General features: G+C 36.4%; 2 protein-coding genes across 6 annotated transcripts in view; one reads left to right on the top strand and one right to left on the bottom strand.

Annotated features, from left to right (window-relative positions):
* The window catches only part of LOC138137979 (uncharacterized), a 106,385-nt gene that overhangs the window by 38,440 nt on the left and 45,311 nt on the right, over positions 1–22,634 (bottom strand). For all 4 annotated transcript variants that reach the window (XM_069057612.1, XM_069057611.1, XM_069057610.1 and 1 more), the window contains exon 2: positions 2,148–2,325. In XM_069057612.1, coding sequence (XP_068913713.1) covers positions 2,148–2,312 — 165 coding nt within the window. In that variant the 5' untranslated portion in view covers positions 2,313–2,325. The remainder of the gene's footprint in view (positions 1–2,147; positions 2,326–22,634) is intronic.
* Positions 334–1,961, top strand: LOC138137978 (malate dehydrogenase, mitochondrial-like). 2 transcript variants are annotated; one of them, XM_069057607.1, is made up of 4 exons: positions 334–573; positions 628–935; positions 986–1,539; positions 1,685–1,961. In XM_069057607.1, the coding sequence occupies exons 2-4, from the start codon at positions 669–671 to the stop codon at positions 1,914–1,916; spliced, it is 1,053 nt and encodes a 350-aa protein (XP_068913708.1). In that variant the 5' UTR covers positions 334–573; positions 628–668; the 3' UTR covers positions 1,917–1,961. The 2 variants fall into 2 exon arrangements, with proteins under 2 accessions (XP_068913708.1, XP_068913707.1); XM_069057606.1 differs by having other exon boundaries at positions 334–935.

The raw sequence follows: 22,634 nt of genomic DNA, 5'->3' as shown, positions 1-22,634 counted from the left end.
AGGGTAACTTCACATCACTCTTTCAAGCCAATTAATTTTTATTTAAACATCCTTCGTCCTTTTGTTCAAATAATGCGAAAAATTGAGGCCAAAACAAGAATTTTCGAGGCTCGGAGCGACGAAAACCGGCTCAGATCCTTGAAAAGGGATCATTGATATTTATAAAATTTTCGTCGCGTGCAATTCCTATGCAAATTTAATTAGAATTAACATTTCACTCGCTGATACGAGCAGTCCAACTGTTCTTCCACTTTCAGTGTCAAGTATTGTAAAAGCGCCACATATCGATTGTGGAGTAACAATGCGATAAGAATTTTAATAAGTCGCTGCTCGACCTTGATTACTACAAAAGGCGATTTGCATAAGACTTTTGACAAGATTCTATAGACCGGAAAATTTATGAACACTTTTGATGGAAGTTGTTGCTGCTTCAAAGAAACAATTTAAACAACGATTCGTGACGTAAAGCGGAAACATGTCAACAGTTCGGAGCTTTTCAGAGCTTATAGCTTGTTAAGAAGCTCTAATGGGCACAAGCAAAAGATTTAAAAAAATACACCAAAGGGATAAAAAGTATCAGAGACGAAAAGTAGAACTTTTCAAAAACAAATTTTTATTTTCTTTTAGTTTTTATCTGACTGATCTCTCGTCTGTCAAGTAATTTGACAATGACTGCCACAAAGCACTTGCTTCAAATTTTCCGCCAATTTTGCTCTAAACCCCAAGAAAGACACGTCCAGGTATGCATCCTGGGGGCAGACACCGCCGCCGGACACGCTCTCTCCATCCTCGTCAAGCAAAACCCCACGATCTCCGCCTTGCACCTGCAGGGTACCTCTGGAGTAGAGTCCATGGGTCTGGACCTCAACCACTTTGACACCAGATGCAAAGTCCACTCCTACTACGACATGGACAGCGCCAGCAAATCTGTCAAGGTCCTCACTCCTCTCATCTATTTCCACTTGTACTAAATCTCGTCCTGTAGAGTGCCGACATTGTCGTCATGTTGGGCCTCAACACCTGCACCAGCAAAATGTCTATAGCCAAACTGGTGATGGCGGAGGGTCCTAGAGTGTCAAAACTGGCAGAGGCTTGCGCCAGATACGCTCCCAAGGCTGTCATAATAGTGGCGGTGACTCCCATTTCTGTGACTTTGCCCATCGTGGCGGAGATTTACCGGAAGTCGGATTGGTACCACCCGGGAAGGCTTCTAGGGTCGGCCATGTTGGTCCAGATCAAAGCCAACGCTTTGGCTGGGCACTACCAGACCCTGGATCCACAGATGGTACACGTCCCGATTATTGGTGGACCTGATGTGGACTGCGCTCTACCACTTTTTGCGCAAGCGGTTCCTGTGGGATTGTCGCTCAAGGATTCGGAGAAGTTGATGGAACGGTTCCGCGAGCAAGTTCCTCATCCTGTGATGAGTACCGCGGTGGGACTCAACAGGATGATAACAGGGATAGCGATGGGGATACGTGGGGACTACGACGCCAACGTTCCGGCGTTCATACGGTCCAATGTTATTGGGACTTGCAGGTAAATTAAAGGAGTGATTTGATGTTTTTGACAAGTAATAGTGTCTTACACACCAAGTGCGTAAAGTAGTACTTGTTTTTAGAATCTAGTGCGGCAATCCCATGAGCGCCAAGTATTTTGTCAAATGTATGTTTGCTTGTCACAGCCACTTGGTGTGCATCGTGAAGATCGGCAAGTCCGGCGTGTTGCACAATTACGGACTGCAGAAGTTGCGCAAGGACGAGCTGATGCAGTTCGAGGAGACTTGTCTGGAGCTGAAAAAGCGGGAAGAAATGGCGTCCGACCTAGTCAACCGCAAAGACAAATGCGCCCTGCCCGAGTTCATGATCAGGGAGATGGAAGAGGAGAAAACGGAGAAAATGGGCATCATCCGGTGAAGCGAAATGTCCGATCCCGTCCATAAATAAAGCCGTTCCACCACCTGCAATCGGTTAATTTCGCAAAGTGCGTCTGGTAAATCCCGCCAGTCCTTCATGAATGAGTAATTGCAGGCGAGCCCCGACGCGATGAAAAATTAAAGTCGAACGTGGTGTTAAGTTGGGCGCTATAAATTTCGGCTACTCCCGAGGTGTACACGTGCCAGAGTAAAAATGAGGGGTCGTGCTTACGATTTTGTTGTTGAGGTGTTGGAGTTCGCGCTCGGTGAGGCGCCGTTTGGCGTTCTCCTTCCGTCTTCGCTTGTACTGGTTGTACTTGTAGAAGAGGTACATCCCGGGCAAAGCCAGTACCACGAATGGCTTCATCAGGGGGCTTGACATCGGGCCTTGAGGCATTTTCTTTAATTAGCTGGAAAAAGACAAACACACGTAAAAAAATGCACGGGTATAGTTTTAAAAAGACAAAGACACGCATGAAAAAGCTTCACACGTAGTCGGTGGACAAAAAAAACTGGGACAAAAATGACAATCACATAAGTCAAAATTTACAAATTTGCATCGTTTAATTACGGCTTTATCACAAATAGGTTAACTTTGGTATGAGATATTATATAGACACTGACAAATATATTGACAATCCAATGGTCTGATTTACATTGATTAAATTTTAACTGTCCCAGTTTTATTTGTCCACCGACCGTACATTGTCATGGCCGTGTCAGTAATTTAAAACTTTTCGTCAAATTTACTAGACTATACTATCTATAGTAGGAGCACAAGATATTGGAAACTCATTAAGCCAAATGCCCCTTACAATGGTTTATGGCTTGCCCATAAATAATACCGGATTTCGGTCGCTTCGGCACGCTCCGAACATTTGCAGCTTGATGGTCCGTACTCGAAATTTTGTAATGTATAGAGATCGCCCGCATAGTGAGTCAAGTGAATCTGACAATCTTATCAGCCGCGTAACGGGTGCGCACTTTACGTCAAATAAATTAACTGGTAAACTTTATACTTTGGTACATTACCTTAGTAAAGAATACTGTAAAACTGTGTATCTCTGAAAATAACTAATTTTTCAAAAACCACACGCTAGGCAAATTCGAAAAGAATCTAGAATCGCCGAAACAAGACATTTCAGCACGGGTGCCACTACGCAGGTAGAACACCCCTTCAATTTAAAAGTGGGCTCGGTCCGGTTTAAATTATTTTTATTGTCAAAAATGAGATTTATGACAATTCTGATCGGTTTTATAATTTCGCAAAAATTGTAGAGCATAAATGCGTTGAAGATCCCCAGTAAGAAATGTTTAAATACGGCCCATTTCTAAACCTTCAATAATTTGAGTAATTTATGACGGCCGACAGCAATGGGCTGTCCCCAACGTTCCAACCCTCATAAAAGTATTAGTACTGAGATACCCGCTTTTGAATTCAAACCAACCGCCAACAAAAGCCATGATAGTACCGGTGTCAGTACCGTCAGCGACCGCTAGGGTCGGGGGTGAAAGTCGACAGGGGATGAACGGCTATGGTTTTTTTGGACACTTTTTGTCTTGACGGCAGAGTAGTGCAGAAGTACTGTGTATTTTTCTGTGTTCAAATTGTGCGATTTTAGTTGTTTTTTTTTTATTGAACTGTGCTAAATGTTGCTGTCCAGCTTCTGTTTTTGAACTAGGTACTATTGCGGGCAAAAAAAGTGGGACATCAACGTCATTGTCTTGACTTTTAATGTGAAATAACCCTTACCTAATTATAACCCTACTTTGAATTGATTGACGTTGTCATTAAGTATTGTAGATTGTAGGGAATGATTGTAAGTAAGCACGTAGTGAATATTTATTTAATGTAAAGTTCCAATCAAAATCTACCTTTAGCAAAAGAAGATGGCATTTGGAAAAGGAAAATAGGAGTATAAATAAATTTGTAAACTGTCAGCTGGAATAGGTAGTGTCAAAAAAAATGACAATAAAGCTTGAACTACATCGAATTTTTCAAAACTGACAGAAATTTGATGTCCCACTTTTTTTGCCCGCAATAGTACGTGTTGGGGTACTAAAATTATTTCTGTTTCGCGCGAAATGTGGTTCAACAATAATAAGACACAAACGGGTCGCACGTGGGTTTAAGACGTTTCCACCATGTTTTACAAAAATCCACAATTATCTCGACCATCCCCACGTATAGTATTACGCTTTAAACATTTTTATTTACGATCGCGTAAAAAGTAGGCACTTTTTGCACTAAAAATCGTTGTCAAAGTTGACGTTTAGAGAAACTGACGGAATCGTTCTCTAAAAGTTTTAGAGCACAATTTCTCGGTTTTATGGCACAGAACTGTCAGAATACAACAATCGAATTTGTTGGAAACATTGTTTAGGTTGCTAAACGACGTGGTTCTCAAACGACTTCCTGAAATATTGAACCAATGAATTATTTTATACAAATTTATGTTGAAACCGGTGTGATGATCTCACGATCGTAGATAAAATGTTGTAAGACATACGTGTAAAAAGTCCCTTTGTTGCACTCACATCTTTTAAAATACTCCCTCGTACCTCGGTCGTATTTTAAACCCGTTCGTGCAATAAAGGATAACTTTTTACACTTATATCTTAAATAACTAATAAGCTTGCGAAGGAGCGTAAGGCAGCTTGGTTCTAGCTTTGCAAATTTTATAAAATCGTACGGACCATGATGTTTTTTTGTTGTCAAATCAGATTTTTTTTTCAATTCAGTAACTTTCCTAGAAGAGAAGAACACCAAGTTTTGGAGTTGGTCTGGGGCTTTCACAATTTATAAGCGCACTCCTTCATTTTCGATCCCCTTTTAATTAAGCCGAGTGACGCTTTTGGTGTAATAAGTACCTAGTTATTGCTCAACACTTTAATAAAAATTTCAAAGTTTCCACTTTCCATGCCGGTAGCAACCAAATGTGTTTATATTTCAGGTGTCTCCGTGGGTTTTTCCTTAGCTAGGGATCTACTACCACTTAGTCCCGGGGCGCCCTCCATATTATTCAGGGCGCCCCCTTGTCGATGAACCGGCTAAGCTAGGGTCGACCGGACTGTGGTTTTTATTTTTTTTAATTGTTATGTATGTGTTATTGGTTGTTACCATTTTTCCATCCCAAATTGAAAGTGTTCTTAGATAGCTCTGTCAACAAATATTTGTCGCGTTTCTTTTTTTGTTTGCTTTTTTCCAGTTTGCTGTAGATGTAAATTCTTGACCTTACCGCGAGGGTCTCTCTCTGTTTTAATAAAATACGTGCAACGGACGTTTCTCGACTTTTTATTTTTTGTTATTTTCATGGCTAGAAGTACCAACTACAATGTCCACACAAGTGCGCTAGATGGCGCCGGCAAATCGCAAACAGAGTATTTTGATACTAATTATAAACTAATTTTAACACCTCCACTTATCAAAATAATCTGAACCTAAAAGAACTTCAACCATTAAACAATATTCTGAATCCCTAATTTACTCAAAAAATAATTATGCCTTACGCTAGGTAAACCTTTGGTTAACAGGTCTGCAGGCATTTCAGAAGTTGGCAGATAAACTATCTTTACAAGGTTGTTAGCAACAGATTCTCTAACAAAATGATGTCGCACATCAATGTGCTTGGTTCGTTTATGGAACAAAGGATTTTCTGTCAACCTCTGAGCACCTTGGTTATCGTTAAACAGAACAATTGAATAGTCACAGCTTGCAATTTCTGACAATAAATTTTTCAGATATATAGCCTCTTTACAAGCTTCAGCAATTGCCATGTATTCTGCTTCAGTGCTCGATAAAGCTACTGTCTGCTGTTTTTTACATTCATAAGATATTACAGCACCTGAAAATTTGAAGCAAAACCCGGTGTAGGATTTCCTATCTATTGCATTTGATGCCCAGTCTGCATCGACAAAACCTTCCAAGTTACAATTATCATTAGTAAACATCAATCCATATGATTTAGTTTTTTGCAAATATTTCAGTATTCTTTTTGCTTGTTTCCAATGGACTGACGTAAAGCAATTATTGAACTGACTTAAATAACTAACACTATATGAGATATCAGGGCGCGTTAACACTGATAAGTACATAAGGCTTCCTATAAGTTGTTGGTAAGGATACTGTTTACAAACATCTTCTGACTTTTCTAATCTTAAATTTGTATCTATGGGAGTATCAGCACCTTTACAATCTGACATGTTAAATTTCTTCAAAATATATTCTACAAATTGCTTTTGATCTAAGGAGATACTGCCATTTTCATACATTTTTAGCCTTATACCTAAACATTGTTTTAGTTGCCCTAAATCTTTAATTTTAAATTTTGACATTAAACTCTTTTTCAACTCATCTGTCATGGTTTCACTATTAGAAAAAATGAAAAAATCATCTACGAAAACTGCTATTATTATCCGCTCCTTCCTAAGTTTTTTACTATACAAACAAGGTTCTAATTTTGACTTCACATAGCCTAATTCTAACAAACAATCATCGACTCTTTTGTTCCAAGCTCTAGCAGATTGTTTTAGACCATAGATTGCACGTTTTAGTTTTAGTACACAATTACTTTTACATTCTAAATTTGGTGGAACTTGCATGTAAACATTTTCATCAAGGTAACCATTCAAAAATGCTGTTGTTACATCTAAATGAGTAATTGTAAATTTGAGTTTTACACTTAAAGCAAATAACAATCTTAAAGTTGAATATCTAAGAACAGGTGAATAGGTTTCTTTGTAGTCCACACCTTCCTTTTGGGTGAACCCCTTGGCTACTAGTCTCGCTCTAAATCTCACTTTGTTGTCACTTTCAAATTTCTTCTTAAAAACCCACTTACACTGTACCACTCTGTCTGTCTTCTTCACATCTACCAATTCCCATGCTTGGTTGTCTTCGAAAGCCTTCAGCTCTTCCATCATCGCTTGTCTCCACATCTCCTTTTCTGGCCCGTTCATCGCTTCTTCATAAGTGATTTCTTCACCACACGATTCCGATTCGTCCAACACACATAGGTTTGTGAAACCGTACCTGTTGACCGGTCGTCTTTCACGCTTGCTGGATCGTGCAGGGATTTCTTCTTCAGAAAGTGTATGGTTTGCATCATCTTTCGTTGAATATGAGCTCGATGTGTCACAGACATACGTAGGATCATCCGGATCTGGAACAGTGTTGTCTTCTTCTGTCGAGTCTTCATCCTCCACTTGTTGTACCTCGGGTACTTTGTCGTTTTCCTTTACTTCTATCTGAGACTTGTCCGAATTGATTTCATTCTTTTCCATGATTATCACATCTCTGCTGGTAGTGACTTGTCTCGTCTTTGGGTTGTAGAGTCTGTATCCTTTCACATTCTCTGGATAACCTACAAAAATGTATTTGGTCGCTTTCTTATCCCACTTTTGTCTTTTGTTCTTGGGTATATGCACCATTGCAGGGCTTCCAAATACTCTAACATGACTGACATCAGGTTTCCTACCTGTCCACCTTTCAAATGGTGTCATCTGTCCTAGACCTGAAGCCGGCGACCTATTCTTGAGGTATACTGCCGTATTGACTGCCTCGGCCCAAAAACTTTTGTCTAGTTCAGCTTCAAAGAGTAGACATTTTGCACGTTCAACTATTGTCCTGTTGAAACGCTCACAGAGACCGTTCTGCTCCGGAGTATATGGGTTGGTCTTCTGATGGGTAATTCCTGCTGCTTTCAAGTAGCTTTCCATCTGTTGTGAACAAAACTCCCCTCCATTGTCGGTTCTCAATGTTTTGATTTTTGATTCAGTTTGGTTCTCAACCATACCTCGAAATTCCTTAAAACGTTGTAATGCCTGGTTCTTCTCCTTCAAGAAGTACACAAATGACATTCGACTGGCATCATCTACAAACAGGAGAAAATATTTAGCTTGACCAATTGACTTGGTTTCCATCGGTCCGCATAAATCTGAGTGTACCACTTCTAGTAGTTTCTTGCTTCTATGGTTTGCCGACGGAAAAGGTAAACGGTTCTGTTTTCCTTCACAGCACACTTGACAATTCGATTTCTGAATGTCAGCTTTCTCGTTGTAGAATACTCCCTCTACAGCGCCTCCTTTCATTCTTTCAAGGTCATTGCTGTTGATGTGTCCTAGTCTTCTATGCCACGTCTTTGCATCTGTAGCCTGAACCACCGTCGCTGCCAACACCTTCTCGGACTTCACTGTGTTCAATTTGTACACCCCATTTTCCAATTCTGCTACTCCTATTAGCACCTTCTGTTGATTATGGATGTGACAGATATTCTTCTTGAACGATACTGTGTTTCCATTCGCCACCAACTGACTAACTGATAACAGATTTGTTGTGAGGTTAGGAATGCATAAAATGTTTCTCACTGTGATGTCAAACTGAGAATTCTTCACTCTTGTAGTGATTTGTGTATCCCCGGCACATTTGACTGGCATAGACATCTGATTTGCAATAATAATTTCTTTCATTTCGTGCACTTGTCGAACTCGCTGTAACTTTTCTTGATTTGGCGTCATATGAGCACTTGCTCCCGAGTCTACATACCAATCTTCTATACTGAATTTGCCATTTAGAAAAGCCGCACTAAAAGCATTAGCTTGCCTCTCTTTCAATTCAGGACACTGGTTTTTGTAGTGGCCAATTTTCTTACAGTTATAGCATTTTATCTGCTTACCCGTTTTATCTGACGTTTGTTTTTGTTTTCCGCCACGGTCGGTGTTTTTTGTTCGCTGTTTCGACCAAAACGCAGATTCTGTTTCAGTACTTCCGACCTCAGAACTCATGTCAAGCAACTTTGTTTTTATGACGTCAGCACTGATTTCTATTCCCGAATGTTCGATGGCCATTATCATTGGTGCGAATTTTTCAGGAAGTCCAGCCAATAGCAATGAACCAATCCACTGCTCGTTGATTTCGAAACCCGTTCCTTTTAATCTTTGCGCTGTTTCCACCATTTGAGACACATAACTTGTCATGGAGTCACAATTTTCAAGTCGAATGGATATCAATGTTCGAAGTAAACTGATTTTTCTTGTGTATCCTGAGTCATCGAATAACTGTTTTAGCTTGTTCCATAAGGCACTTACCGTGTTCTCATTCTTGATGTGCACATATAACGTAGGGTCAATTGTCATCACGAGTTTCGCTTTCGCTTTTGTTTGATCAGCTTCACTCAAATCGGCTGGTAACGCATCAATGTCGATACCTTCCAACACCAAAAAATTTCTTGCTGCGAACGCCCAATCGTCGTAATTTTCATGTCCTTTTAGCTTCGGAACGTTGACCAGGTAGCTTGATGTCGACATTTTTCACACAACACGAAAATTGATTTCTAGAAATTACTTGAGAAATTATTAGATTTGCGGGTCTGGGCTGGTCTGGGCTGGTCTGGGCCCATAACCTAATAAAATACGTGCAACGGACGTTTCTCGACTTTTTATTTTTTGTTATTTTCATGGCTAGAAGTACCAACTACAATGTCCACACAAGTGCGCTAGATGGCGCCGGCAAATCGCAAACAGAGTATTTTGATACTAATTATAAACTAATTTTAACATGTTTAAGGGGTGTTGTTTTTCCTCTAACCTCCAAGCGTTGAACACGACCTCGCGGCCCTCATTAAATTTGCACCCCAAGGGAGACCCAAAACCCTAACGCTTGGCAGGATGTTGAATGCTGGGTTACACAGGAGCTCCATGACATACTTCCGAAAATGTGATCAGGTCTATTTTCCCTGAGTCTGTGTAGCCTGACAAGCGCGTTTTGTTTTTCTTTGCTTTGGAAAAGTCATGTTCACTTCAACCGATGAACTTAGAGTACCTCAATTTGTTGACTTAACGTAAAGCAGTTAGGACTTTTCCCTAACCACTAAGTCACGGGTAGGCGGGAAATGTTAAAGTCGTAAAGATAGGTGCCACAGACCACCGGACCACACAAAGCCACTCGCTCCTTCTATAGCGTATCTGCCGCACATTGTAAATTAACTTAAAAAAAAAAACATGCTAAAGTTCTCGTCTAGTGCTCGCTCTCGCCAGAACGGTCCGAAGTAACTGTATTGTTTGTAATGTATATTTCTAAAGTCCATTCACGTTGGATTTTCCTAGTCAAGGTCAAATAATTCAATATTATGGCGGTGTGATTTTTACTTCAAAAATGCTTTAGCTGTGTATGTCACCAATACGGGCTGATAAAGTAACCAAGTCATTCGTAGACTGTAGAGGTTATGTTATTCGCTGTCAGCAAAGAAACAGTCATTTTTCAAATATTGTTTTTAGAGGATAACAGTAGGTAATAATACATCCATTTTGTTATCATTTGCACTAAAAATAGTGTCAGTTCTTAATCGGTATGATAGGATTAGGAACATACAATAGGTACCTAACTCCTACCTACTGGTGTTGTATTTTTCTGCTTGCGCTGTTGATTAAGTGAAAAAACCCTTAATGACTACAGTGATGACTGATGAGGAACCAGAATAAGTTATAGAAAATGAACCCAATAGAAAATTGTGTGAAGTTTCTTTCATTGGAAGCGATGGAAGTAAGGAATGCATCTAAATGATGGAACAAATTTGGCAATAAAATTTCAGTTATTCAGAGACACTTATACGTTTTGATTGTGGTTGTGACGTTTCAAGAATATATTGTTACAATTGCATACCACAAAAGAAAGGTGTATTTTGATTTTTAATGATTTTTTTCTAATTTAAGTTTTTTCGATGTTCACATTACCTTTAAAATAACGTTGAATTGTTAAAACTGCTCAATAAAGGTCGTAAATAGATTATAATCATGTTAATACATACAATACATTAAATATTAAAGGATTCTGACTAATTAATTTTCGAACTGAAGCTATTTTTTCTTGAGTCCGTATTAGCTTACGGGTTTCGTCACATTACCACAGTTGTGGAAGGTTAACGCAATTTTAAAATTAACCTTTTTTCTTTTCGCCATAGTAAAATCACCCAGGAATAGAATTTTATTAAAAAATCTGTGACTTTATTTCACACGTCAAACTAACATTCAAAATTAAAGACGTCAAATCGCTCTCAATCGCTCTATCACGAATAAAACACGATAATGTAAAATTTACTAGGAAAGGAGGCGCAGGCTTGCAACGTGACAACAATTTGGCAGAGAAAATCCAACGTGAATGGACTTTATTTAAAAAAAAAGCGTACACGTATTAAGGGCTACTGTAAATGGGACAATTAATTTAATCGTTTCCAAGAAAACGTATTTCTGACATTTTGTACGTCAAATGTGTGAAAATTGCTTTTATAAACTCTCTAAATCTTTAAATTTTTCTATAAATTTATGAATAAAAATTTGAGTTGTGTTTGTAGTAAGTATTTGGTAATGCTTACCTATAAATAAGGCAAAACATTTACACATTTCAAAATCTCTGAAAAATACATCGATAAAATCCAGCTATCAGCAGATGTTTAGTTTCAGGTTTCTAAGTAACAACAATTAAAAGATAGGTTTACAATATGACAATTTAGCCAAAATTGGGCTCACTACTTGTACGCTTTTTTTCTGAATAAAACTGTACATGACCCTTCTGTTTTTCCTGAATTTTAGATTGTGTTGTTTATGAAATCAGTTTTGCTCAATTTTCAATAACTGTCCCGTCCACGTTCTCACTTCGGACTTGTTCGTATTTTCAGGAGGGGTTTTAGCGGAGCCTCATTCGGGGGTCTAGGAGAATGGCCAGAGCTCACCATTTTCCTAGAGTTCTAAATGAGTAGTAGTCTTCTCACATTTGGGGAGACTTGGGTGCCCTCTCCCGAGACGTTTTATTATTCATTAATTCCGGCGTTAACAAAAATCACAACATTGAATAAATAGCTGGTTATAATTATTGTGTTGTTTTATTTGCACTCTTCTGTGTGGTTCACAAACCCTGTTGGAACGAATCTGGTAATGTTTAATTTGTATAAAAAAAAACACAACGTAGGGAAATTAACGAGGTACGATCACGCGCTCTTGGCCATTTTTGAATTTCGCGGGTTTTATTTTCATTGCGTATGTTGGTAGAAAAAAAAATGAGATGGCCGCTTGGTGGGATTTTTGAATTACCCACTTGGTTCATCACAGTACGTTATAAAGATCTGCATAAGTCGTCTCCGATATCTTTTCCCCCTACTACAGTGTGTCCCCGGGTAGCTGAAACGACTCTTGCAAAAGATAAAAAATTCTCGATTTAAATTTTCATTTTTTGGGGTTTAGCCCTGCTTGGTTAAAGACTAATTTTTAACACAATTTTATTTTTGAAAAGTCAAGTATGCCTTGGAAATTTTCAAAAAACCTATTTTTCTGTAGAGTAAAGTGCCTTTTATGTGGTAAATACGACAAAAAGTTATTGAGAAAAGCTCTTTAGAATCAACATCTGGGCCCCTAGACAACATTTCAAAATCATGGGCGAACTATAATTTTTATTTTTTTTTTTCATTTAATCTAAGGTTTTAACTTACTTTTATTTAATTATAACTTGTTAAGCCAGTAACTTGTAGTAATAATAATCTAAGTGTGATTTTTTTAACTCACAATAAAAGAAGTGTAAAAAATAAAAAAAATTGATTTGTGAAATAAACATTTAAAAAATGACAAATCATACTTGCCCGATCATTTTGAAATTTTGTATAGGGGCCTAGATGTTGATTCTAAACAACTTTTCTTAATAACTCTTTGTCGTATTTGTCTAATCTACAGAAAAATAGGTTTTTTTGACAATTTCCAAGGCATAGTGATTTTTCAAAACTAAAATTATCTTAGAAACTAGTCTTTAACCGAGCAGGGCTGAATCCCAGAAAATGAAAATTTAAATCGAGATTTTTTTACCTTTTACAAGAGTCGTTTCACCTATCCGAGGACACACTGTATAATACCGAAAGAATTTTGGAAATTGATATAGTGGTTCTGGGCTTTATCCAGACCAAATAAAGGTAGTATAATAGTTATTTAATAAACTAGTTTGTTAATGAAGGCGATTAATAATCGAAACTGTTTAAAGCACGAACGAGTGTAGCGAGTGAGTGGCTTTAATAGTTCAGATTATTAATCGCCCATTAACAAAAGAGTTGATTACAAAATTTTTTCGTTGACCGCAAAACTTTTTTTTTGGTGACAAATTTTGAAATTAAAGCCAAATCAAAACCAATTTCATCTTTTTCCATAAAGATGAGACCTTATAAATACCTTCATTCTTTTTTTTTCCTCAGGGTAGGCCATTTTTAAATTTTTCAACACTTTCTATTCACTTTTCCACAAAGAGTGTCAGAAGACGTCAACTCCATTCACATTCAATTTCACGTAAAAATCACGATTGCTACGGAAACCTAGTTGCCTTTGAAAAATATGACATGCGAATTATAACCAAAAATGTCGGTTTTTGAAAAAGTGAATTTGTAATTGTGCACTTATGGAGCTATAAAATATACAAAACCCTGCTGCACTACCTGCTGCAGTGTTGGTAAGTGCAAACAATGCATGTTCGAGGTTGTTTATACATTAAAATTTAATCAAAACGTCAAAATCGCAAAAATCGTTGATTAATGAAAAATAGTGTATTAATGAGGTCCATTAATACACTATAATTTAGACAAAAGAATTCATTAATATTGAAATTAACAAGCAGTCAACGGAAAAGTAATTTTATATCGAGAGTTCATTTAAATTTCCCTGTTAAAATTGGCGCTGAAGAGTCAACTTGTGATACATTGTTGTTTTCAGAATTAAAATCTCTATCAGAATTACTAAAAAAAGTATCTAATCCCATTTGAAAATAAATATTTTGTTGACAGTTTAGTCTTGAAGCCCACGTGAATTTATTAAGACGTTTTGTAGCCTATTAACAACCATTTAATTTGGTGTATAGATAATTAAAATCCTCCGATAAATAAGGGAGTTATGGACTCGCCAATGCGAATTAACCTATAGGAAATATGCTTTAAAACAAGGAAACCGCATTGGTGTACGTTTTATAAAATATGATATACAGGGTGTATTTTTAATATGTGCCGAAATTTTACCTATGAGGTTGTAGACTAAAAGCAATTAAAAAAAATTGTAGCTCAAAAAATAAATGTCATTTTATTTTTTGACATACAATTTTTTAAACATTTTTTCCGAGTTCTACATGAAGTAGCTCGTGGTTAAAATATCTGTACAACATTCAATAACATCCTGTATATTAAAACAGTATAGTACTCCTAGAACTCTAACGTTTTATGATAGGCAATATCGTTATGAAGTTAAACACCTTAACAAAGAATTTGAAAATGGCCGTAAATAAACAGACCTTTAAGTGTGGGTCTTTACCCTGGGGGCTCTGGATTTAGAAAGAGGGTAGACGGTATAGTTGTCCGAGAGCTGCAGCGATTTTATGGCAGGGTACCATTGTATAAACGTTAACGACACCGACAATAGGTTTAAACCACAGCTATAACCCCCAATCGTAAATTCATTCAAGTACTACCCTGTAAACTGACAGGTACAGAACGAAAGTGATGAATGACAGGGGTCAGCTTAACAGACGTAATAAGAACTATTGCTCTGCCATAAAATCGCTGCAGCTCTGGGACAACTATACCAGGTAGTCTCTCTTGGACGAAGTGCTCCTCTTCTCACTCGGAGGTGTCAAATACTAATCCCCTCGTTATTTGTATTGCCTATCATAAAACGTTAGAGTTCTAGGAGTACTATATAAAAGTGCCAAGTTCAAATTCCAAATGATATTGGCAATGCTTTCTCAGGTTTTTTCAACAATGTTACAACATGACAAAAATATCTGCCAATAGTGCCAATGAAGTTTCTAGTACTCACGATATTAATATCTTTTCGGTATTTCATTGTCATCTTTTATTACCTCTTAGAAATTAAGAATTTATGTTCTTTTGCGGAATTTGTTGCTGAAAGTTTTGACGCTAAATTTCAAGTCAAGTAACTTCTATAGACTTCTCCAAAGCTTTCGATTATTTGAATCATGAACTCTTGTTAAACAAACTTTGGCAATTTGTCCAATTTAGTCGCTGTTAAAATTCTTTCAATCGTGTCGTGGGGAAGTCGTTTGCGGAATGTAACGAAATGAAATCTAAAGAAGTTGCTGTTGCTTTTGGTATTCCACAGGGCTCCGTTCTTGAACCCATGCTCCAATATTTTCCTGCATCTGATATTATTATGGAGACGATCTTGCAAATATCGACGGATAGGAATGAAATAGGATTACAAATAATGGAGTTATGGCTTGCTGTGTTTTTTAGCAAACAGCTTGTACGAGTATAACGTACGTCTTAATGTTTTTTCGATTTTATCTGACAGATGTCACATTTTTATCACCCAAAAGTTTGACATGAATTGTTAAATCATTACATTTTGCCTGATAATTAAAAAGGATGGTGTTAACCAATGAACAGAAAGTTTCGTACTTCAGAACCTTGCTCGCAAGAATTTAAAGAACACTCCAAATGTGTCATTCTCCAAGATATTTTTCACAAGACACTGGCTCACCTGATTTGACTCCACTTTCTTTTTGTTCCTCCATTTCAAAACAAGCAATCCAGTAAGCCACAGCGAGTGTGGAATGATTAATAAAAACAAAAACTAAAAAACTATGGAGGATGTGTATTGTTGGTTGCATCACAAATTTTGTGCGGCTCATTATTACTCGTGAATCACCTTGTACCTGTACAGGGTTATTCATCGTAGTCTCCCCGCGAAAATTTAATATTATGCAACACACAATACCATTTAAAACAGCGCCTAGATTTAATTTTTAATAATTTATAATTTTTGTTCGATACCTCCCTAAAAATTGAGTCTGTATCCATAGTTACCAGTGGGTGAAGGTTTCACTTTCGCTCACTGACTTTTGCTCACGCATAATTCGATTTTATGAAAAAGAATGTGTAAGTATATTGAAAATAATAACCAATAATAACTAAAACCTTTTAAATGAAACTAAGTACTTTGATTCCTTATTTGTAAAACGTTAAACATGGTAACTATCTAGCAATTGGAGCTTTTGGTGTTTTGTGTGGCATAACATTAAATTTTCGGGGGAACTCCACGGTGAATAACCCTGTATGTGTATTATATCCAATCTTAGAAGTTAATAGTTAATAGATGTTTACTCTAAAAAAGACATTAAAAAATAATCATAACAAATGCAACAACATTCGAACGTCGCTCCACATTTTCCCATAAGTAAAATCAAATCAATATACTTATTATACCATGACTCATGACAAATTGTATCGATCGCAACAAATAACAAAATATTTACAACTTATGTATTTCCTTACAATTTAGTCAATTGTCAGAGCTTTTGCCGAGTTGAACGACTCTTGACTTATTTTTTGTTATGTAAATTTGTTCATACAAAGTTTCTTTTACATTTTCATGAGTATTTCCACAGTAACTGAACACACTCGATCTACCCCCATAACAACATTTTCTAAAGAAATCGCCATTGCAACCCCCTCAGCACAATACATGAAAAATAAATAAGTCTCCAGTGCATTTGAATGTGGCATTTAATCGAGATTTACATTACAAACCTAATGATTACATTTTGCGGTTTACGACTCGTGCCGGCATTTTTATTCCACTTTATTATTCCAATTCTTATCCGAGATTATTATTTTACGGATATTGAAATTGTAAAACGAGATTTCAAATTTATAGTGAGCCACGGAATCGGAAGAAGCGGAAATGGCTGCTTATCCGTCATAAAAAATCTTATTCACAAAAGTGTATTTTCTCATTTTTCCTCAAGTCTCATTTTCCCAAATGGAATAATTGTTGAGTCGAGTTACGTGTGAGGGACAGAATTTTTAATTAAATTTCGTCTACAGTCACGTAAAGGTGAAAACACGAAAATTAATCGTCAAGGTGATATTTCTGTCACCGATTGCGTTCAGGCACTTATTATCTCTTAGGAAAAACTTAGTCGATGTAAAATATGTGGATCTTTCAGGCCATCTCACGTGTCTGCTTGCATCGATCTTCAACGAAGCCTGTTAAAGACACATTCATCACTATCGCGTTCGCAGAACTACACCATTTTGTTGAATGGAGAATCTGTGTGACCTGGTTAGTGTAGCGTTTCAGTTAGGTAGTTTAAACACGAATTTGGAAATTGATGGAAGTGGTAGCAACAGACAGAAAACTTTTGAACTTGACACCCAACGAATTACTTTTTCAACAAGATTTGTCCCTCGCCGTTTTGACATACATTTTGTGTGTAATGTAGTCAGGTCGTGTAAAATCGGCAGATCAAGATGGCTTTAGAAAAATTTCACTTACTCTAAAAATCAGAGTCTAATGACAATAAATATATTGGGTATTATAAGTTACACAGTATAAGCCGGATTTCGTGACGTCACTATTTGTTGGTCGCGGCCTCTATCTATCTCGTAGGTTACGCATGGGGGTTAAAAAGTTTGCTGTTCTAATCTAAATGAATAAAAAAAATCTGAATTGCCAACTATGGGATGTTAATCATGGCCTGCTCCAAGCTCCAATTGAATTTAGGTACTTTTTAAGTTGTAAATCAACAGTTGCATCTGTCAAATGCAGTAAAGCTTGATGTAGACGATGCAGATTTATTAACTTATTCGTATGGACAGAGGGAGATGCAATTAATTGTCCCAAATCTTGACACTGACAGCACATTCCACGGTCATTGTTCACTTTAACTACTTCTGGAATTTTCGCGTTTTTTCTGGCTAGACAGCCTCAGGACGTCCTCCTACATCGTTTCCCACCAGTCATACCTTGTGCAAATGAAAATTTTCCTTACCCTTTAGTTATACTAAGACTTGGCGCGACCTTGACGCGACCTTGAAGTACAACAAGAGAGAGAAAAAAGGCATTTGCACAAGGTTTGAATGGTGGGATACAATCTAGGAGGACGCCCTGAGGCTGTCTAGCCAGAAAAAACGCGAAAATTCCAGAAGTAGTTAAAGTGAACAATTACCCATTCCACTTCCATGTTACGTCTGCAGCAAAACAATGAACCAGTCACTACAATTTATTGTACCGTTTTCAATTTTTATCGTAATATGCCATGACTCTAATAGTGGAAATGTCAAAGTTTTTCATGTAACACTAGTAAGAATTTTATCTTCATTCCATTTCTATTTAATTTATAAAATATGGCAGGAATGACAAACGAGAATTCTTGGCGCCACGTTTCTAGTCTCGCGATCACAGTTACTTTAAAGTTACATGAAAGTATTGTTAGTCACTACTGGGGGTGGCTTTATAAATTTTACATCTAGACGTCGATGACTAAATACATCATTGTACACGTTATCACCCCGTGTTAAAATTTGTAAAGTGTAGTCGCAACTTTAGACCTTAATTAAATTCGTCGTACTTATTCGTTGGCTCACATAATGGATCACGCGATATTTTGCTATTAGGGTCACGTGTTTTCAATTTATTTGCTATTTTATTATTCTTCTTTATTAAATAATTTTCAAAACAAATCTATCAATTTCACTAACGGTTTTCACTGTAGGCGGACATGAAATTAAAAAGTTAACCTAACCTCATTTTACCACGCAGTTCTATTTATAACTCATTCTGTCACATCTTTTTTATAAATATAAATTTATTGCGTCTGTAGCCTGCACCACCTATGAAATTGTGATGTTTATGCAACATTGACACGTCACTTTTCATCTGGGCAAAAATCCACAAGTGCGTCGTCCATCACCCTTCAGCTGTCACAATAATCGATATCACGTGACAGTCGTGTGACAGCAGTTCTCGGGGCTTTTGGGACCATTGTTGCCAACTTAGTGCAAATAGAACACTAGACAAATAGGGCGTGAGCTGGAGGCCTTAATTAAATTCGCATTCAAATGTCGTTTAAGCGGTGCGGCTGATGTAACGGAATCACGCGATTTTTTGCGTTTCAGGATCACGGAAGGTGCGTGTCCAGGAGATGTGAGTGTTTTCTTCTCTTATCCTCAATTAAATCCGAGCGCAATGTTCAAATCGGACGCTGTTTTGTGTTCTTCGGTTAAATAATAATAACACAGGTGGGGTTTAGGATTTTGTTCTCTCGGCATTATACGCTCTAATTTATTTTTATTTGTTATAAATTCATGACCTAATTGGTCCAATGTTGTGAAATAATTAAAACACGTTTAGCTTAAAATACATACCTACATAACCTAAAAGTTGATCAGAATTTAAAAATGTAACCGATCTTATTGAATTGCAGTCAGTAAAGAAGTGGTTTTTTTTTAAAGAATTTTGGATACTTTTAGTTGTTTAAAAAATCAAAACTATGTTGTTTAAATCGTTAAATCGTATAAATTACGTAAAAATGAATAGAAAATGATGTTACCGTCGACTTTAACATGAATAAGAATTTAAAATTATAATTTATGGGAATCGTTGTGATCATGTTCAATGGTCGACAACGCGGAAGTTTGGCAACGTCGCGTTTACCGACGAGACACGCGAACATCTTTTCTTTTTTTCTCTTATTGGATTCATTTAAGTTGTTCTTCAACTCCGCCATTTTTCATTTGCAAACCATTCACCCGACCTAAATAGTTCATTTCCTTAACACTTTTTACGATTTGACGTTGTTCACACCTGTTCACTCAAGATCATGCACTGGGTGCCATGTCAGCCAAATCATTTATTGGGTGATTCAAAATGATTCTGGATAAATATGGCAACTATGTACGAACATTTATGTGGCAACTGTATGGGTAGGATGACATTTCTTTGACAGTCCATAGGCGCGCAATTTGAAAATTGTCAAGTCAATATGCAATGGTATAATCCATTCATTTTGATTGTGACCACTCCCTAGTAACTTTTCAGTTACTAAGTTATTGAAGGGGAATTTTAGATAACACTAAATCCAGTCGCAGTTGGCAACTCTTGGAGGCGCCATTTTGACATAAACGTCACGCTCACAGAAGACAGAACGGAGAACGACTTGCGCAAACGTTTTTCGACGTACACTGTGCGCATATCTATAAAATTGAGTTTTGGTACAAAATTTTAGAATTCAAAAAGAAAATGCCACGTCGTCTTCTCAAAGTTGGGACCAAACTGTTAATATTGACTTGTTTCCAGACATTTATTGAAGCCAACGGGGAAACAACTCACAAAGACGAACATCACCAATAAAGTTAACTCTATTTGTGCTTTTTTGTTGTACATTTTGGCTAGTAAGTGTTGTAGTTTGATAACTTCTGCCTTTTCATCCCCTGTAAATCATTTTTTTTTTTACTTTCTGTTTGATTAGTTTTTATCTGAAAATATTTGTATTAATCAATGCTAATTGAAAGTTCTGATTACTTTTAGTAATCCCCAGGTATTTTTCGCGTTTGTCTTACTGCCAAATTACCATTTCGTTCGTTCTTCATTAATATCGAGAACTACATGGGGTGATTTCGAAGTTTTTACGTTAAATAATCTGTACCTGGAAATAACCCCACTTTTCAACAGACGTGATCACAGAATCAGACAGACGTTTTTAGTTTCTCCTACTTCAAATATTGATTTCCGTTATTAATATTGATAAATACATTAAAATCATTGCTTTACTACCATGGTTAAGTTTTGACAATTCTGACATTTTCACATCATGTTCACACCACACAAATATTTAGTGTAAAACGTATGCAGCACAAAGCTAAACAGCGCCTACTATGTTTTTCGTTGTGGTCACAATCAAAGTGAATAGATATTATAAAAAAATCAAATGCACGCATATGAAATTTCATACAAATGTCAACTCTACCCCACTCCCACAGTTGACATATAAATTTTCGTACATAGTTGCCATATTTATCCACAATCATTTTGAATCACCCAATATAATTATTCATTTTTAATAACTGAATTATTTAAAAATCCAGTCGTGGGCGATACTACATTGTCACAAAATAAAATAAGTATTTTGTATTAAGTTCTTCAATTATAATTTTTTTTGAATATGAAAATGAAAAATAAAAAAATTATATATCTAATGTTAAATCTGAAGCACACGTGTCAAAATTCATTCATAAATAAAATTGTCTGTTGTGAGTTGCTTTTCAAAAGAATCAATAATCGATGTACCTAATTAGGGTTATTGGAGGGGTGGAGGTTGTTGACTTTTCCTATCACGATTAAAATTGGGGTGCCTAAAGCGATTATTTGTTTGAAAACACTCATTTATGGTTCTTCATTGACGTTTTTCTGAAATCAAAATATACAGGGTGTAATCGAAATACACGAAATAACTTTAACCACGAGCTACTGGCTTCATGTAGAACTCGGAAAAAATATTTAAAAAAATCTATGTCAAAAAATAAATTGACCCTTAATTTTTGAGGTACAATTTTTTATAGTTGCTTTGACCTCGTAGGTAAAATTTCGGCACATTTTTAAAATACACCCTTGCAATAACAAATCTGAGAGGTTTAAATTACAACAAAACGTTCTTACAGAAACAATTAACCATTCAATCACAACAACAGTAACTATTGATTCTTGAAAGTTTCAGCTAAGCCAATTAAATAATTCATTTTGTGTACTAATGAAATTTTAATTGTCATAAATATTACAGTGGTTAAAACAGAGTTTTCGTTTTTGGAGGTAACGTTCAAGATTTATCAATTTTGAACTAGGTAATTAATTCAAGTGTACTTAACATCTTTTCTGAATAGTGAAAATTAAAATTTTTAGTTGTTAGTTTTAGTTGTTAAAATAGTACCTCCTCATCGGTTTACTAAGACTTTAGTTTCTCTTTAAAAACAGTTAGTAACTACCTATATGAACCCTAAATGCAAAAGTATCTCCTTCCAAATAAGTAGGTACTAAAAAGATTGCGACCTCAGAAGTGATGTCTTTTTCAACGACAAAAGTGTTTTAACCACTGATTTTCAAGAAAACTTATTTGAATTGTGAATATCAGAAAACAATACACTTAAGAAAAACATTACAAAAAGATCTTTGTAGCATTGTTTTCCAAAAACAAAACATGAGTCTTAGTGCAGTGTTAGAAATTGTCATTTATTACATATAGGTATCCAATGTGTATTTTATTATTTTTATTTTTTATTATTTTAACAAAATTAATTTTGTTATTTTCAGTTACAGGAAATAAGCGAAGGGAGCGTACTACACTGGAATAGATTTGTCGTTACAGCGCAGCTTCCTGCTATCATTTCGTGGTGAAGCGAAATGCAAATCACAGCCAGAAACTTTCGTTTTCTAACAAACTTTGTTTGCAGAAAATCGATCCACTACTTTTTGAGTTAAGCGGATTCAAACAGAGAACTAGACAGACAGGCAGACAATAATTCTCAAAACTCTATAATACCTTCTACATCACGCAATTAATCCCAGCAGTTCGAAAAGTTGTTTAAACATCCAAATGATGGACAGACACTCCAATTTTATTTATATGTATAGATGTATAGATATACAGTGAGCCCCAAAATTTGGACTAATGGAAATAGAGCTCATCCATTATGGAGTTGAATTGTTAAATTCAACATCGGCCTAAATTTAGTGACTGTACCGTTTATATTATGCAAGGTTGAACCTTTACCAAGAGTGCATTCATAATTCAGTAACAAAAATGTCTTTTCTGTCAAAATGTGAAATACAGATTAGGAAAGCTTTAATACCTAATAATAATTTGTTTGCTTATAGAAGTGTTTTACAAAACCACGAAGATATTAATAATTAA

Source organism: Tenebrio molitor, chromosome 9 (assembly GCF_963966145.1).
Source record: "Tenebrio molitor chromosome 9, icTenMoli1.1, whole genome shotgun sequence".
NCBI lineage: Eukaryota > Metazoa > Arthropoda > Insecta > Coleoptera > Tenebrionidae > Tenebrio > Tenebrio molitor.
Note: the sequence above shows the minus strand (reverse complement) of the source record. Positions and strands in the feature narration are given on the sequence as shown.

What these genes read in the sequence shown, in the direction of transcription:
- LOC138137978 (XM_069057607.1), top strand. Translation starts at nt 669, where the DNA reads ATGACTGCCACAAAGCACTTGCTTCAAATTTTCCGCCAATTTTGCTCT. An exon ending in GCGCCAGCAAATCTGTCAAG is followed by an intron (nt 936 to 985) that starts GTCCTCACTCCT and finishes CTCGTCCTGTAG; the next exon opens with AGTGCCGACATTGTCGTCAT. An exon ending in AATGTTATTGGGACTTGCAG is followed by an intron (nt 1,540 to 1,684) that starts GTAAATTAAAGG and finishes TGCTTGTCACAG; the next exon opens with CCACTTGGTGTGCATCGTGA.